Source organism: Anabas testudineus, chromosome 11, assembly GCF_900324465.2.
Source record: "Anabas testudineus chromosome 11, fAnaTes1.2, whole genome shotgun sequence".
Lineage (NCBI taxonomy): Eukaryota > Metazoa > Chordata > Actinopteri > Anabantiformes > Anabantidae > Anabas > Anabas testudineus.
This window is the reverse complement of record NC_046620.1, coordinates 8,351,169-8,370,251: the sequence shown is the minus strand read 5'-3', so window position 1 is coordinate 8,370,251 and position 19,083 is coordinate 8,351,169. Positions and strand designations below refer to the sequence as shown.

Here is a 19,083-nt window from a genome sequence, read left to right as displayed (position 1 = left end):
CACACATGCAACATGGAAGAGCCTGCATCTTGTGCCAACTGAGAGGGGATATTATTCTTCCTCTTGCTTCCTTGTAATTCCACCCAGCATTTATTTCAGAGTGCACTGCTCTTCCACTGTGAGAGTCTGTGTTCATCCTGGTGCTGGTGTTTTGGTATCAAAGCAGAATGCTGGACAAACCAGGACATGTTGGGGTAGCTAACCACCACCTTCATCACCACTCAGTATGTTTGTCCCAATGCAGTCCATATGGGCTCACAACACATTACAGATGCATTGAATTGTTTTTTTGAGCCTAATGTTGTAGGTCACAGCACAACAAACAATAATTATTGTGCCTGACAGTCATGGGGGAATGAAAAATCAAAATATAGGCTATAAACTCAATAATGACAATAACAATGATAATCTTGTCACTGACAATAATCATTGGCATAATAATAATAATAATAATAATAATAATAATAATAATTACGGTGGTAACAACAGTGAGAAGCACTATCAGCATGATTAAGCCTGTTCTCCAGTAGAGGAGTTGTTTTCTCAGTACAGTGAGTCTTGTATTCAGCTCTGCTGAAGCAGTTCCAGCTATGAAGCGGTACAAATAAACACACTGAAAAAGTAAAATAAAACAACCCAAACTAACCCACAAAAACAAAAGGTGTGTGCCCATCTACCAAAATGCAGCGTGTTGGACTCCAAGCATGAAACTGGTGCCGTTTGCTCTTGCACCTTTTTTTTTGGAAGGTAACTTGGCTGGTAAAAGCAGCCAAGAGTTCCGGTTGGTTCTCCCGAGAACTTGGGAGGACACACCGTTCAAATGTTATTACATTTTTTCTCCAAAGTTGAGTTGAAGGAAAAAAGAAGCACAGACATGTCGACCACATCTTCTGAACCCAGGCTGAAGGGTTCAGGAAACTTCCAGTGAAGCATTAATGGAACCACAGCCAGTCCTGGTCCATGGAAACCACTGATCGCTCCACCCTCCCTTTGCCCTTCAGAGCACTCTGACATGAGATGCTCGAAGTCCACACAGAGAAGCTACATTAAACATCCCATCACCCCGACTTCCACTCCTCAATCTCTCTCCGTTCCTTCCTGATCTGACTGAGGGTTTGAAGACTTGATTCTGGGACCTACTTTCTTGCTTTCTCCCTTTCATGGTTTCCTCTACTCTATCCATACAGGATCCCATTCCCAAACCAAAAAGGTGACTGAGGTGAAATCAGGTGGCTTTGCTAGCCTCCTTCCTTCCCCTCAGACCTCTGTCTGCAGGTCGATAATGTCCTGTCCCACCAGTGGGATGGTGGTGCCGGCCTTCTCCCATTCGACAGAGTGCAGCTCCAGAGGCGAGGCAGCTAGGGGCTCCAGGTCTTTGCGCACCCATGCAGGGGGTGACTGCGGTATTCCCCGGACTCCCTCCCATGACCTCTCCAGTGGAGTTTGTTGTTTGTCCTGTTGAAGTACAAAGAGGAGCCACTTTAGCACTGGTGTCACTCATCAGCCCAGAGCAATTCTTAATTTAATCAAAATAAAATGGGCTTCATTACATCAGAAGTGATTTAATAATAAACAGGGAAATTATTCCTCCTTGAGGCAAATGTAATCTCTGATGGTGTGTCAACTATGGGCGCTAAATTTGACATTGTGAGGTTGTACATAAACACTCACGCTGTGGTTTGTTTTGTCACTTCCTCCTGAAGACACACTCCATCTCACAGACTGTAAGAAGGAAGGAAGAAAATAAATCCTTATTCAAATGACCTCAAAGTAATGACAACCAACACACAAGTCAGTGGTTGCTTCATAAGGTCATCAAATAATCACTTTTTACACTGGAATTGCCTCTGTTATACTTCTCTTTTTACTTTTTATCTGTTTTGCTCTGCATTTCCTGGAGGTTGATGTCTTTGGGAATGGAAGAAGCATATTATCATGATATGTTACCTTGCTGTCAGAAGCAGGTGACTCTCTATCTTTCTCAGCATGATGCAGCTTCCTGTTTAAGTCCTGGAACATGTTCTGGTGGCGTTTCTTTGTGTGCATTATTTTCTGCAAGAAGAAAAGTAAATTACTCTCAAAATGTACCCTTGTTATTTTACATTTCATACAAACTGCATGACATTCACAATCATTAGAACAAACTGTATCCAAACAATATTTACCTCAAAGTCCAACTCAGCATAACGGGATTTCTGTCTCTGTAAAGAAAACCAAAGAACAAGAAAGTTGGTTTAGTTTCACATACTTAATAAATGCTTAAAGCAACTGTCCTGCAAGAGGTTACACTATTCCATCTATCTTACCTCCAAGGAGCTCATGGACAGCGTGGAGATGGTCTCACTCTTGGACATCATGGAATTCATGGACTCGAAGGTGTTCTCCAAGCTGCTGTGGGTAATGTGAGACTCGCTGGACATGTTGTGGATGTTCTGGATGGGTGAGTCTCTCTCTGAATATGAGACGCTGACCTGGTCAGGGGGGATGGACTTCATGCCAAAGGCGGCCTGGGGCTCGGCAAAGGGCCCGCTAAGGTGCATCAGTCTGGCCTGTGGCAGTTGCTCCACACTTATGTTGTATTTTGTTGGGTCGTCTTTAGGCTTGGACCTCAGGGTGGAGGTTGTGTTGGGCATGAGGACGTACCCGCTGCCATCAGAGACACTTCCCTCTGCCTGCACCCGAGCAAGATCAGCATCCAGCTGCTTGAAAAGCTCTCCCTCACAGACATAGACTGGTTTGCCACAGGATGGATCAACTCCTCCTGCCAGTCGGCTCTTCTCTCTCTTCAGAGTGAGGGTGTGGCTGGAATATTCGGGAACGGCTTGCATGTGGCTCTTACTGGGGTTAGATGGAAGGGTGTGGAAGTTGGAGCCCATGGGAAGTGGTAGCTGAGGAGGAGGCATCTTCTCTTCAGAGGAGCTCTTCATTCCTTTTAAAGAAGATGTTAAGAGAGAGTTAAAAAAACATAAAGAACCAGGCCACATCTGAAAATGTATAAATGTGCTTTTTATGCATGATCAGATGTTTTAAGTGAAAGGCTCACAGAAATTGAAATGCAAATGGAAAAATGATTAAGAGCAAGAGGAAAAAGTTGATGTAAAAGGGGCTTACCTTGTCTGCTTGAATCTCCATCCTTTTCGTTATCAGACTGCTAATAAAAGAATAACAAATTTTCTCTCAGTGCTTAATGTATGCACATATTCCTTTAAGGGAAAAATGCAGGAGGCACTCAAGACATTAAAAAGGCAATAAGCCAAGAAACTCACCATAAGCTGGGTGTGGCCATTGTGAAGAGAACTGCCAGAGTCTCCATTGCCATCGTCCTTGCGGTCAACTACTCTGCACTTCACAGCTTCTTGAACCTAATGAATGGAGGGAAAAATACATTCAAACCAAATCTCACGTAACCTCATAAAAGAGAACCAACCAAAACGAAACACCTTTTAGTTTTAATTCCTATGACTTTATCTAAATGTTTGAATACCTCTCTACGCAGGATGCAGTGAACCATGACAATGATGAAACCCTCTAGGGAGTCGAAGACGGCGAAGAGGATCTGGAAAAGGGCAGAGCGGCGGTCTGTGATGGCCAGGACAGCAGACATCCAGGTAAGAGCCAAGAGAGGCAGAACCACACAGGAGCTCCAGAGTGATGCCCTAAAGGGTGAAAAAACAGCAGATTAGACACAGCAAGCTCACACAGGCTTCAGTTTCTGCACTGGCAGAGCTCCTTTCTCTCCTGTTGTTTGATTTTGAGTCTTGATATCAAAGCACATCATCAATATACCTGTAATGGGACTGACGAGAGTGATAAGTGCAATACTCTGGTGTACGGACAAGATCAATAAGACCTACCCAGCTCTCTCCTTCAGCTTCACATCGGTGATGCCATCTTTGGATACCAGCTTGTTGAAGACTAGAATACCAATGACCATATTCACCTGTTTGCAAGAAAGAAAATCCACGGATGAGGCAACATCTCAATGGGTAGTGCATTAACAAACAGAATACATATTGTGATGGATTGGGAAGTCAAAGTCAGAATACGAACCAGTACAACAGCTGCAGCAGGGCCAACAAAGGAGTAGAGGAGTCCGCCCTCAAGCGACAGCCAGCAGCTAGAAAATGCAAGGAGGAAGAATATTAATTCCTGAGCTAAGCGAAGTGTTTGCTAGAACAAATGCAGAGAAAAGAGAAAGTGCAAAAGTGTCAGGCTGAGATGGGACTCACTAGTTGACAGTGCCGTATCCCTTAGCTTTTGTGAAACCCACAGACACAGCTACCACCAGTGCAGGAAGGCCTGAAAGAAAATATACACAGGGAGGTTAGAGAATAAAAATATTTAAAAGAGATACAGGGTGAAGTGAGCTGCATAAAAAGAGATATGAACAAAAGGAAAGGTGCTGTTACCCCAGCCTAAGCATAAGAAGCGCTTGCGGATGATGCGGTTGCGCAGACGACCAGTGACAGCCATATAGGACTGCCAAGCTTCTGTCAGCACCCAGCAGAAAGAGGAGAGGAAAAAGAAGTGCAGGAAAGCAGCTACAAGAGTGCACACCACCTGTGGGAGGCCAAGAGGAAGAAGAGACAGAGAGGGAAGAGGGGAAATCTGTGTCAGTGGTGCTGCTCAAGTCCCCGAAGCAGTAAGTTTCAGAAAGGTTTAAAGGAGAGGTTAGGAATGGCTACAAGAGTGCCTTACCTTGTTACGAGCCTGAGTTTGTCCGACAAGAATGAGGGCATTGGAGCATATAATGGAGAGGCAGAAGTTGATGAGGATAACAGAGCGCTCGGAGCGGATGTACCTGGAGATTTGAAAATGGAGAAGAACAGTATGAGTTTAGAGATGAGTAGGTAACAGAGGGAGAATCCAGAGCACGCAGCCTGTATGGTTAGAGGCTGCCATGGCTGGAAATCTGCTCACAGGTTTACTTACTTCCACACAGAGACGTAGATGATGATGAGGAGCAGCAGGGTGAGAGAGGAGACCCCACAGCCAACGATGAGAGTCACGGACGGGAGCAGTGCCTTGTCCATGTTCTACAGAGAGAAGACAAGAACAAGCATGCCTCTTAGATCTGATTATAAACACATATACACATTGATGCGGAGGGGTAGCCAGCATTGAAATCTACGTGCACACACCAGTAAAGCCTTTGGGTGTGCGCTATCTGGAAAAAGCAGACAGCACCCTGTAGGCAAACAGTTGAATGGCACAATCAGGGCACGGCTGAGGCAAGGTGACCCCAAGGTGAACATGTCAGAAAGACGGAACTAAACAAATGGTCAGCGTTGCTGCATTTCTCCATTGAGCTTTAGAGTCAGCAAATGAGGCGAGGGGGATATTGCACAGATATCTCTCCTCTCCACTAAACAAGGAGGGGGGGTTGTTCAAATCCCATGGGTCCCTCGAGGGGGTTGCTGTATTCAGTCATTAGTTTGAGTTCCCACAGCAACCTTCAAATTGACAGACTTCCTCAACTCCTCTTTTTCTCTATAAACAAACAGCATCTCCTTGCCTATCCCTGCAGGAGTGAACAGGTGGACCATTATCACATGTGCATTAATCTGCCATCACCTGCCCTTCCGCTCTCTGACAGCAGTTTAACACCTGCCACTGCCAACGGCGTGACCGTCCCATGTTTCAAACAGGCCTGGCACTGAACCTTTTATGCAAGAGACAGAGAAGTGATTGTCTTTTGCCTGTCTTTCCTGCTGCTCATTCACCTGGAGGTCAGATGAGGCACTGCTGCACACGGCTTTTCAGCTTCTTGAGATTTCACAGAGACACCTCTGCTTGGCTAACACCTACACACCCCTCAACAGTGTGATTATAGTTTTGATAAAGTGTCGAGAGGGAGCTACAAGAGAAAGGGCTATAAGTAGCTCCAAAAGGTGAACAAAGAATGTCCTGAAGTATAATAAATCTGCAGGTATAAAAATTAGCAAAGACAGAGGGGAAGTACAGCTTTACCCTTCATTTGATTTATCATGGCCACGGAGTCTTGTATTGCAAGTATATGTGAAGCAGGACTTACAGTATGTTTGCTATTGTTGATATTGCGTCTAAATGTTAAAAATACAATACTGAGAGCTGGAGGAATGTTCCACTTCTCAAACTGTGCTCCATATAGACTCCACTGATATCAAAGCACAGCTGGTGAAGTCCAGCCTACAGCGGCCAAAGACTAATTTAGTGTGGCAAATTTCTTTCAAAATCTATCCAACTACATCAGAAATGCCCCAAAACAGATGGTAGATAGTTGAGCGGTGAGCTGTCTTCATCCCTTATCGAAACGGGGAGAAAAAAATAACACTAGCAATGCCGTTTTTTTCTGTTCCCTCTCTTCCCAGTCTCTATATCTGGGTTGATGCTTGACCTAAATATGAAGCATGTCTTCTCTCTGCCCTTGACGGAATTACATGTTCTCATTTTCAACAAGTCTGAATCAGACAACGAGGAAAACTGTGCAGAGAAAGCCTTAACAATAATTTAATGGTCAAGGGCATCTGCTGTGCTAACTATGTGGGGTGCTCCCTCTGGACCATCATGTATCCAACACACACGATGCTACAGGGTCCAGAAATCAGACCATATCGACTGAGAGCTGACACACTGCAGTATCTGGATGTTTTTCACATCTCCACGCTCCTCTCTCACTGGTGTTCCTCATAAAGCCTGCACGAAGATGTTATTGAAAATGTCCAGGGAACACATCAAAGGATGGATGGAGAGGCGGGCAGAGAGAGAGAGAGAGGAGGAACCATCAATGCATGACCAGACGTCTGTTTCTCATTGGTCTGCCTCTCTGGCATTTTTAGGCTTGCTGCTGTGGCTGAAGAGTGAGGAGGATGAGGATGATGGGGGTGGATATAATCGAGAATTCAGAGATATTGGCAGACAGAATGATCAGCGCAGCTGCCTTTTTACTGTTGCGGGGGGGTTGAAAGGAGGGGTTGCGTGCTGCCTATAGGCTAACAAATATGAGAGTTGCTGCTCAGACTGGCAGAGAAATCAATAGGATGTAAACAACAGGTTGGAGGAAAGAAACAGTAGAGACTAAAGAGGTTTAGCAGCACAAAAACACTGCAGTCCCAATTGATGAACAGTTGTGCAACAGACTGCACACTAAATGCAGGACGGAATTACAAAATGCACATTTAAGATATGCATTTCCTTAAAATAATAAACATCTATTGACAGTTTTTTTTTTGTTTGTATGCAGCAGCAATCATACAGTGTGCACATCAGAGATGGATAGACCATTTCTTCTGTCCTGGAGGGCAAAGAGGAGGGGGCTCTGAGCTCTCTCTCTCTCTCTCTGTCTGTGTGTGTGTGTGTGTGTGTGTGTGTGTGTGTGTTTTCCCTCATCATCTCAGTTATCAAAAATCACACAGGCCGAGTTTGCTCTGCAGAAGCCGTTACCAAGGCAACTGGAGAGCGAGCAGCTTTGGAGGCAACAGTCTACAGGGGAAAATTACACATTGTCTCTGCGCATGAAATACAACGATGTGTAATTGGCAGATTTCGGTAAAGCATCCGGTGTGCAAGTTATGGTTGCAGTAAACATGCATATTTCAAAATAACGCAATATTGGAAATTGAATTTAGCTTCGCTTTAGCGGTCACAAAGATTAATGGTCCCAAAGTCATGTTGAGTGATTTCATTAATAATTTGGGATAAAAGTTTCTTAATTTTCATGCGAGCTGCAACAGCTATGCAACATGCAACTACATAAGAAATGTCAAATCACGCGATAGAACTCGTTGTCAATTATGCAGAAGACAAGCATCAAATTAACAAGACCGTGCAAAATCGACATGCCAATATGCAAATCAAAGTGCTTTTATTGTATATCCTCCATGCACTTCTCGCACATCGACGGATTCTTTTTCCCTAAATAAAAAAAAAACACAAGCAGACTGTGATTCTCCGATCAGCTGCACCTGCACGGAGACAAAGAGGTGCAGGCAGGCAGCGCTACAGCAAACCGCTCGAAAACAACAAGTCCTACACGCTCACACTGCACCAAACATTTAGGATGTCCAGTGGAAAGAACAGGCTCACATTGTGGAGAGACACAAGACTTACCGAGTCGAGGTTGACGCGCGCTAAGATGGCGAAGGTAGAGAGGCTGTCACACACGCATTTGGTTCTGAATGAATGAACGGGGACCGCTCTGCAGCTCCGAGCAGACCAAGACCCAAGCAGAGAGGAACTGCACAAGGAAGGAGAGGAAGGCAACGACGGGTTAGGAGAGGAGAGATCGAGCAAATCCCTCATGCTAATGCATCTTAATGGGTTTTTTATTCATGTATATGGTCAAAAATGATATATATTTAGAAAATAAATCTATTTATGATAAACCGATCATGATTGAATATGAAATACACCAATATGCAGACATGCACATACAGTATATATATGATTGAACTTTATTCAATGAAATGCATAAATATTAGTGGTGCGATCCAGTGTATTATTTTATATAACTTTAGGTGTTCAGTCGCATCTCACGAAGCTTTGATGATGTTTATCTGATTAATCGCCATCTGGATGATGATTAATGACGACAGGCCTTCATGAATCTCATGATTAGCGTAATCTATATCATTTATAGTTGTAATTCTTATAGCTAATCTTTCCTCAGTAGATTTGAGATTATTGGCAACACTTGGTCAGTGCACTGGGGACAAAGGACAACATGTTCCCTGTTATGAAAAATCAGGAACAGGCTGTGAAGACAATCAGAATTATGATTATTTCCTTATTACGATGCAACCTACACTGCACTGATTTTCTAAACCAAATTAAAATGACTTTTTTGACTTTATGTATGTGCAATATTTGCACTCATTAAGCTCAATTAAATTGTGCCCAGTCAGGCAATAACATAGAAAATAATGAGGCAATCTTTCAAATGAGATGCACTAAAATAATTGTTTGATGACAAATTGTCTACTGCAAATCACTGACTCCCCAGTACTTTGCTCACATTTAAGCCAAGACCCGTCTTTGTGTGTAAGCAGCATTCACAGCAGATGCCATAGAGCACAGAGGATGTCAAGGTAATGAGAAGCGCCCTCAGGCTCTGACTGAATACAGAGGGGCATCTTAGCCAGCAGGTCCTGCCTGGTACAGAGTGTCATGGGTGGATGGTGGTAGGGCAAAATCATCATGGCAGTTAACTGGTATAGCATCTGAATAGGCTTGGCTGCACAGTTTAATACACATATTTATTTTGCTTTCATGTCACAAAAAGCTGCAGATCATTTTAGCTACATCTATCTGGTTAAGTTCGTTGTTGGGGGAGCTAATGGACCACTTCCTGTGATCAGACATATGCAGCTCTACAAACAAGTACTGACCCCCAGACTCTGTCATCAGCCAGAGCTCACTGCACTGCTATTTCCATCATCTCAATCCTGCCATTAATCACATCCACAGTCAAAATGAATCTAATTTGAGTAGAGGCCCCCCCCCCACATCCGTCTGAGAGTATATGAGTTAATTACATTTCCTGCTTTGATTCATTTTTGATGTTGCTTATGCTTTGACTAGGGGTGTTTTGTTTCATATAAAAAAGTATGGGGTGTAGGTGCATTGTTATTTCTTATCTGAGCTCCACAAATGTACAAATCTATCTAAATGCAAATGATCCACCTTTGTATCCTTCGTGAGATCAGAGTGGGCCTGAGGCTGGCTGCCCACAAAGCCTGACCACAAGGAACTCCTTTCTTAAGTCATTCAAATGCATGTAAGCATCTTTGAAAAACTCCCAAATGCATTGCCCATTAACCTTGGCAGTGACATGTGAACATGACTGAGAGGCCAGGGAGGGGGAGCTGCCATTGTCTTCAGATTGACACTCTGTTGAGTGACCTATGGAGCTGCTGTGAGGAACTTACTCACTGATGTATGTAATGAGGTTAGAAGTGTTGCCTGTGTGTTTTTCCCTCCTTAGTAGGAGGTTCATTCTAAGCATTGCAGGAGACTGTTGTATTGAAGTGAAGACTCGCTCAGCTAGAAACACTGAGGATCATGGGGGCTGTCATTTGTTAAGTCTGTGTGTCATGCAGTAACTATGTCATACTGCTGAGCAAGGCCTAGTGCTTCTGGCTGGAAGAGCTGGGTCAACACGCTGCGACATTGCTCTGATCTACTTGCTGGAAATCACTGACATAGACGTTATTGGTCTCACTCTGGTAAGTGTGGGACTAAAGTGGAGTTGAATGTTCATATTCGGTGACAAATACATGCCTGGAGAGATGTCGGCTACAATCGACGAGATCAACAACAACTGCCAGAGCAGCTGACAAGGACACTCAAGATAGAAAATAGGTGTGAGTGATGGCTTCTGAAGAAAAACAACTGTGGTCAACACTTACGTTTCACTTTCATCCCATGAAAGGCATGTCTCATTCATGGTGCCCTGCAAAGAAGAGGCAGATGGAGAAGACAGTGAGGAATTTCTGTAGAGAAGAGAAACGTGTAGGCTGGGACACCATACTGCAGAAGTGTGAGATGCAACAGCCATGCACCTAACCACATTTCTCGCCACCCTGCCTCATGATGCAAGCACAAAACTAAAAACAGCTTCTAATCAGCTGCACAGACCAATTACTGCTCAAGAGGTCTCATCGTCAGCTGACCGTTTGGTTATGCTGTGATCTTTGCTGGGTTTCGAAAGTATAAGTAAAAGTCAGCGTGTCGCTGCAAATGTCAACAAAATGTCAGACTCCGTGCACCGCGGTGAGCAAACACCCAGAGGGGAGCTGATGTTTTTCATAAGGCTCCATTAGGTTGGCCAACCAATAGGGACTTACATTGTGGAGATGGGGGAACTCAATCTCAACGGGGGATGACAGGAGAGTTGGTGTGGGCTTGACGATCACTGACACCACCTTGGAGTTGAGCAGGGTGGTGTTACTGTGGAGAAAGCATTTCACAGTCAGCGTGGTGCAAATGAAGAAATTATAGCTGAGTGAATATGATCACTGTTTGATCGGAGGCACGTGTGAGGCTGTACATTAAAAAGCTGAGACAATAAATGTAGAAGAAGATATATAGAAGTAAAGAGTCTTGGGGTGCCATCTTGTGACTGTAAAGTATATTTCATGGGAGGCTAGTTTCATAGATTTAAAAGCAGCAAAATTGTATTACCTCTGGAAGGACAGAATAGAGGCGAGGTTTCTGTAGAGGACGATGCCAGTCACAAAAGCATCGTTACCATCTGGAAAAAAAAACAAGGAGTTTAGACTAAAATTCATTACACTGAATGCCAGCTAATCTCCTTAAAAAGATGCTTATTTGATCTTACCAGACTGTTCAATGGACAGAGCATCACGGGACACTGAAATCTTCTCCTCAGATGTCCTAACCCAGTCCAGCATGCCCCTCCAGCCCTTGACAGGAAAAGTGAAGTTGGAGCTTGTAGATGTTGGGCGCTTGTGGATGCTCAGCACTGAGAAAGACAGATTTTGAGAGACAGAGGCTATGTCAGTGAACAGCACTTGGTGGTCATGTACTTCTACACATTTTTTTTACACTGTGTTGACTGAAGAATGGACTGAATAAAGTGAAGCAAATGGTGCCAAGGACATTTTGGTTCCATGCGTCATGTGTGTCCGACTAGAGTTCTCATTCCCACTAAGTCCTGTGAAAGTGTCACCTTCACTGAGCCAAAATAGTCACACAAGTCTCAGCAAGTGATTCAGAGTGTGAACTCTACAGTGGCTACAGTATACAACAGATTGACGAGTTTGTGTAAACGTCATGTACGGCGAAATGAACGTATGATTATAAACACAACATCTTGGCAAGTGATGTGGTGTAGCTGTTGGAGTTGGCATACTGTCAAAGTTATGAGTGCTGCATTCAGCTGCGTCTTATATGGACTCAGGTTCACAGCTGACATTAAGATTGATGCACTCTCAGGCTGAATAAAGCGCATATAACTCTGACTATACATGAGCAGAGAACAGCTGGCGGTGTAGATTAGGGCTCACCTAAATTCTCTGTGACTTCGTAAATGTCTTGGAAGCCACTCATTTGCGTACCAATCATGTTCACAAAGTCTTCCACAAGGCGAAGGAACTCCTTAATGTTGGCCCCCATCTGAATAAAAAACACAAAAACAAAAGAGACATAGGTTGAGGAAGAGTCAGAAATAGTGAAACCTGGAAAAGCAGCAGGGAATTTAATCGTGCACTTAGGCAAGACTACTGCTTATTGATTGCATCCCCATATTTTTTGTACTTGTATGAGTCCAGCTTGTACATATTCTTTCAGAGTGCTCAGTGGTGGATTGAAAAGAGGAGAAAATACACTTCTTGCTGCTATGCAACCTCAGAACTTCCTTCTGGCCATAAATGGGCAAGCTGTTGATTCATACTCAGGTTTTTTTTTTGTCCACTCCCTCTTGCTTCGGTGGAAGGGAGGGCTGCCCGACTTGCGTGTCTCTGACGCAAAACTGCAGCAATGTGGGCGCAAGGTGTGTGCTTGTCTGCGATGTGCTGTCTGTGTCCCCTTACAACTGCTATTGCTATGTAGGATGGCACGGCGACTCACAGATTGCAAAGTGGGCGTTGTGATTCTCTCTGATTCAATCTCACTCTCTCTCTCTCTCTCTCTCTCGCTGTCACCTTGAAGTGCTTACTTGGACTTGTTGCAGGGGACTTGGTAGTGCAGCATACAGTTTTCAGTTTGTGCACGTGTTTACTCTCTGCAGTTGGAGTCTTGTTCGGCTTGTCTAACTTTTCTACGGTAGTCTTGTGTTTCTTAGCAGGAAATGTTCCTTCACTCAGTTTAGCAGGAACACTGACTGAGTGCTGTGAAAGTGGTGAGAGAGTATACAAACAGGTGGTTTGGTTGTAAGAATTTTATCGTCATGTATTGTCCTTTAATAAAAGCTTTAGGTGTGTAAAAAGACTGTTAATCACTGATTCTCTATTCTCCCTCATTTTCACCTCTCATATACAACCCGACAACTCTCTGCCTGAATTTGTTTCGCACACAATCATCGCATCACAAGAATGTTGGCGTTACAGGTTTATTTTTTCCACCCCTCATGTGCACTGTGGAGCTCTCATTCATACACCCTCTTATCACGTACCAGCTGAGCCTCTTCCCATTTGTCACGATGTTCCTCCTTCAGTAAGTTGCTGATGGTCTGGACAAAGTTCTGCAGATGAGTAAAATGAGGCAAAGGTGTGAGAAGGTACAAAATCCAACTTAATTAGAAACTATTTTTGGTCAGAGAAGCATGATATTTTTTACACAATATGTACACTTCAGGACAGTTTTAGTTAACTGGCAGGATTTTATCTTACCTCAACATCAGCGTTGCTTAATCTCAGCCTGGTTCCCTGGTACAGTTCAGTGGTGTTCTTCAGGATTTCCATGATGGCCAAGAGGTCGCCGCTGTACTTTGCTCCTTCATCGGATGAGAATCTCAGTCGTGAAATCACCTCAGCAAGCCCGTCAACGCTCTGGCCCATCTGTGCTTTGGTGATGTATTCCTTTGACTGCGGAAGAGTTGAGAGGTTAATCTAAATCTCTCACTAACTTACAAACCACATGAGAACACACCATGGGAGATTTGTTTGAACTCACCAGCATCTGAACAGTTTCATAGTTCTTGGAGACACACTTGATGTGAGCTGGGTTCTCCCAGGAAGCCAGACCTACAGCGTCCAAAGTGCACCGACGCAGAATCAGACCTGTTGATGAAAAAAAAGTGCTTGCAGTTGGTGTGATGGCGATGAAAAAACACATAACACATCAAAGCAAAGAAGCTATAACACATCAGTGTTTTCACTGTCACTGTACCTGAGGCATCAGCAGGGCAGGCAATGGCAGCCATGTCTCCAGCAGGGGTTCTCTTCCACACAACGTCTCCAGTGTTTTGCTCAGGGCAGATCTCATGAGGCTCTAAAAGGTTTCAAGAAGAAAGCATGATGTGATGAATAATCTATTTGTCTACCGGTTTACATTTTAGTGAGGCTACTCTCATCCATTATCTATTGCTATGGATTGGAGTAACTAACCAGGGCATCTTTTCTCATTGCAGCGTCTCTGCTCTCCCTTTTCACCAGGGCAAGGCTCTCCACCAAAGAAAGGCCCTTCACAGACTCTCTGCCTCTGCTGAACACCTCCACCACAAGTCTTGCTGCAGGTTCCCCAGGAGCTCCATGGATGCCAGCGTCCATCAACTAAAGACAAATTAGGAAGAAATAAGAATATTCCCGATCATTAACTCTGTGATGTCTTATGAATTTATCTTCAGTTTGCACAATAAATCTCAAAGCTGGAATTTAAGTTTCTTTTTTACCGGGACATTCTTTCAGGAAGCAGTTTGCTGTCTCTTTCCAGCTGCCATGGCACTCAGAGCCACCGTAGGATGGTCCATTGCACTCGCGGGTTCTCTGCATGGTGCCGTTGGAGCATGTAGTGGAGCACTGGCTCCAGGCAGACCACTCGTTCCAGGATCCATCCACTAGAGGGAGGCAGAGGAACACGTATGCAGGGGAGTCATGGCGAGTGCAAGGACAAGACAGAGCCTCGGGCCACAAGCATCACAGCACACTCACTGATGCTATTAACGTTTCACATGACCTACTTAAGCTTAGTTGAAGTGAAAAACTGTATGTTCCTCTCAACCTCTAACATCCACTGTCTTTAAAATCAAATCTCATTAGGAGATGAGGTGGTAAAATTGCCCCCAAATAGTAGAGACACACATAATTGAGAAGGGATTAGAACTGACCACATGAAGACACCTTTAATAGTCCAGATTTAAATTTGGGTGTAGAACAATCTACAATTTAGAAAATCAATCATGCTTGCTATTAAATGTTGTCCAGTATGATGGCAAAATAGATAAATAAAGTGCACAGCCTTAAAAAAGTTAGATTGGTAAAAAATAAAAATAGGGATGGTGATAAATGGTCTACTTAAGATGACTCAATTTCCCAACACATTCAATTTCAACTGGAATGTTTAATCATGTTTTAGTAATGGCTTTGCCTATCAGCCTATCTGTGCTTCACCTATTAACAGTAATCCAGCTGACCATCTGTTGATGGCAGTATGCAATTTCAACAAAGAAATTACTTTTTAAACTAAATGCAACATTGGTACTAACTGTACAAATGGCAGATGTGACTTCAAAATGAGTTAAATTCTTTCAGCACACAAGTAGGTGTCATAATAGGAAATAACTAAGCTTCTAATGTATTGAGAGGCCGTGAGCACAGTATGAGTCACCAGCAATTATTATACAGCGGCTGACTAATGCCCACAGAGGCTTTTATTCTGTTGATGTGTCAGATGTAATGTCAACCTGCCACTGCAGTTGCTGTTTGTGATGGTGATGAGGCCAATGAGTGGTTTAATTAGCTCTCATATATGAATCAGTAAGCTGGGGTCAAGTATCATAGCCATGGTTGTCATAGTTTTTTAAGTGTGGTTGTAGGTGAGTATACGGGTTCATGTCTCTTTTTTTCCATTGTACAAATCTAAGAGTGAAAGAAAAGACTTAAACTTAAAGTTCTTTCACTCACCTGGGCAGACAGCAATGTTACAGAACTTGGTTTGTCTTGTGGGGCCGCGGCAAGGCTCTCCTCCATTCTGAGGCTGCTTGCATGTGCGGGTACGGTCACGATAACCACGGCCACACGTGGATGAGCACAGGCTCCAGGGGGTCCACTCATCCCAAGCACCGTCCACTACACAACAGAGACATTGTAATGAAGGAAGCTGATATCTTGTAACTTGGGTTTTAACAAATTATTCACAGCAGGAACATTTTGCAAACTCTCCACTAGGTGGGGCACTTCAGTAAATGAACAAAATATTTAGTAAATTACTTGAAATTGAATTGAAGACCCTTTTCCACTATCCAAATCTCAGTATGTGAAAGCTCAAAAATGCTCTCTGCTTGTCTTTATCTACTTTCCTATGTGACTGGTGTTGTACAAAGAGAAATCATTACAAGATTATGGCTTTTACCTCTATTGTAAACCTCAGAAAGACCAAGTTTCTCTAACATCTTCCAGATCACACTCTCTCTTTTGTTCACTTTTCTACCCCTGTCACGTTCACATTAGAGAAGAGAAGGGCTCAGGCACTCACCAGGGCAGACGACTGTATTGTTGCAGGGTCGATTCTCACGCAGGGGTCCGGTGCACTGGGTAGTGATGGAGGAGGTGGCACAGATGCGAGTGCGGCTCTGCCAGCCCTCTCCACAGGTGATTGAACATGTGCTCCAGGAGGACCACTCATCTGTCTTAGTATCTGCAATGTTCATTATAAACTTATTAACTAAGATACCTAAAACTCAGGAAAGTTCAAATTCCCTAGTTCATCCTTAGTGTCTATAGTTTAATTTAAATATGTTGCACATTAAATTAATGTCTGCACAATCTACATTGACAGTAACCTCTAACTACACCAGAGGATGTAAAAAGTCTATTAAGTGGAGCTTATCTCACCTGTTTGGGTTGCAACAACTCCACGGTTAGAATCATCAAGATTGTCTCTCTTCAGACCGACGATGGCCCGCAGTCCCTGGCTCCTGTTGCGTTCTTTGCCTGGGAGAAATTAAAAATTGCATAATTATTGCATTTTATCTGGGCCACCTGCAGCTCAGTGCTCCAAACTCAATTACTAAATGACAGGAGGGCTTACCAATGCAGGCCTGAGGGTTGCAGGCTCTCCCTTCTTCAACTGTTCCATTACACACATTGCCCTCAGGCTGGCACACTCGGTTGCGCACCTGGACTCCACCACCGCATTCCTGGCTGCACACGGACCAGCGGCCCCAGCTAGCCCAGCCCTCTGCAGGAGGACATGAGAAAACACATTGAGCAAGGTTGGAACTGATGGTGCTGCATGCAATTAATCTAGTTAAAACCAGGTTGTGTAAAACTTTACTTTTTAAACTTTGTTCAGATAGAGTAAAAATGCATGATTCGACAAACACTCCCTCTGTTAACTTCATATGTAAGAACAGGAAATGAGTAATATTTGTTTTATCTGCAGAGGATGAGCAAGGACGACTCTTTGTGAGCAGAACACACCACTCAAGGTGATATTCCATTTGAAATGGTGATTGTTTGCTTTTACCCACTTGGTGCGAACCTCGGCAGAGTGGTGTATAAGGCTGACAGAGGTGTTGCTATGACAACCACAAGTGCTGTGCTTTGAGTTCTGCTGCCAGCTGACTGAGGTCTTTGTGCCCTTTCCTCCTTTTCCGCCTCCCTCCCCAACAAGATACACAAACATGGGCTCTATCTCTCCCCAAATCCCGACCCTGTACCAACCATCAAGCCTAACATGCCTGTCTAAGACAGAATTGAAAGCCGGTGATGTGTGAGATTCAGGCAGTCTTGCCACTTAAGCCTGAAGATGCACCAGCAAATTTCTTCAACACCTTTGATTTACTTCTCATTAGTCTGTAGCGGCGGAGTGCACATCCTCCGCCTGCTCCCCTGTTCTACAGACATGGATCATTACCCTGAGCAGCTCCTATGACACAAACACTGAGCGATAGCAGAGCTGGAGACAACTCTTCCCTACACTCCCCAGTCTAGCCTGCTGGGTGTCATAACAAAACAACCCAAGGCACAGGACACAAAACACATTGTTTTTGTTTGTTTCTTTTGAGTAACATGTTTTGATAAAACTCACTTTCTTTCACATCTTAGGTAAGTCACACTAAACATGTTGCAAACTTACTGATAATCTCAGCATCGCGTTCACTGTCTCTGGGTACAGGAAGGCATTTCTCAACGTAGACACCGCCCCTGTAGCAGCTTCCTGGCTTTCTCTTTGGGGCCTCCCAGCACTGGCAGGGGGTGTTCATGATGCCACAGGGATAATCATGGGTGCTACTGGAGAGACACTTATCCAGCCACTGGCACAGCATCTGGCAGGCAGGCATGCTTGGGTTCCTCTTCCCCACAACCAGAAACTCAGCCTTGAACTCACTGACATCATTCTCTCCTCCTACAATGGTCAGGCCATTTCTTGGTGCCACTTTACGCATCTGCAGGAACTGTTTGGTTGACTCCAGGTAGGTGACATTGGTTGAAGCGTCACACAGCCTGACCACCTCGTCAAAGCTCTCCATGCCCAGGTAGGTGCGGGAGGTCTCAATGAAAGAGTCGAACTGGAAGGTCCGGATCTGACGGGGCACACAGGAGTCGGTGGGCTTGGTGATTTTCATGTAGACGGTGTAGCGGCGAGGATCAGGGTTCTGCAGGGTCCAGGAGCATGGTGTGGAGGGCAGGGTGGTTGTAGAGGAGAATACACCAAAGAAGCGACTTTGTTCCAGGGTGGCACAGGTGGCAGAGGCTGGGCCAGAGGGAGTGCAGGAGGTCAAACCGAAGAAGAGCAGGATGAGGGCCACACAAGGGCCGGTATACGCTGACCACGCCATTGGGTCTGCTTAGGTAGAGGATGGTGTTGGTCTTGCCTCTGTGATTTTTCTTTTCAGTAGGTTGTTTCTTTGACTTGTTTGTTGCAAGTTACTGCACTTGTTTCAGATCTTTTGACTTATCTTTGCAGCCTCTCTGAGAAATCGTAGGATTTGTAGGTATTAGTGTATCAGACAGCCTGTCATGTCTGTATCAGTGAGGGAGCTGCAGAGAAATGGAACGAAAAAGAAGAACAAATCTGTCAGATATACTCCAACATCTAAATAAACAAAACAGACATTAGTATGCAGAATAAGAGCTTTCTCCAAGTGGAATGCATATTTTTCACAATATTCATGAGATGCATTTTAATTGGACCCATTGTTGATCTGATATTTATGCATCAGGGATTTGCCTGTGATCGGTATCATTGTTATATCAGTGTTTCAGGGCAGATTCAATGATCTAAAATGCACAGTTCTTTGGGACATAATTGCTCCGGCACTGCAATTACAGTCCTTCACAGCAGGCTGGTATCTCCAAGCTCTTGCTCTTTCCTCCCACACACCAAACTGAACTGCGAATCATGTACGTCAGTCTGACGTCCGTAGAAGCATTGCCATTGGCAACCACAGACGCTTATTAGTTCCGTTATTTGCACAATGTA

General features: G+C 44.2%; 1 protein-coding gene across 1 annotated transcript; it reads right to left on the bottom strand.

Moving 5' to 3' along the window:
* Positions 1–1,257: 1,257 nt before the first annotated feature.
* On the bottom strand, positions 1,258–18,439 carry LOC113153742 (adhesion G protein-coupled receptor B1-like). Its single transcript, XM_026347500.1, has 31 exons — positions 17,737–18,439; positions 16,687–16,836; positions 16,491–16,589; positions 16,132–16,293; positions 15,561–15,725; positions 14,330–14,494; positions 14,046–14,210; positions 13,828–13,929; positions 13,612–13,718; positions 13,329–13,523; positions 13,112–13,180; positions 12,006–12,114; positions 11,318–11,461; positions 11,161–11,230; positions 10,824–10,926; positions 10,386–10,429; positions 8,089–8,215; positions 4,933–5,036; positions 4,699–4,801; positions 4,410–4,560; positions 4,230–4,299; positions 4,051–4,117; positions 3,855–3,940; positions 3,485–3,656; positions 3,267–3,362; positions 3,112–3,151; positions 2,307–2,929; positions 2,166–2,201; positions 1,948–2,052; positions 1,672–1,722; positions 1,258–1,455 (listed from the first exon to the last, which is right to left on the bottom strand). Exons 1-31 carry the CDS (start codon positions 18,437–18,439, stop codon positions 1,258–1,260), a joined length of 4,581 nt encoding a protein of 1,526 aa, XP_026203285.1.
* Between the last annotated feature and the right edge of the window lie 644 nt (positions 18,440–19,083).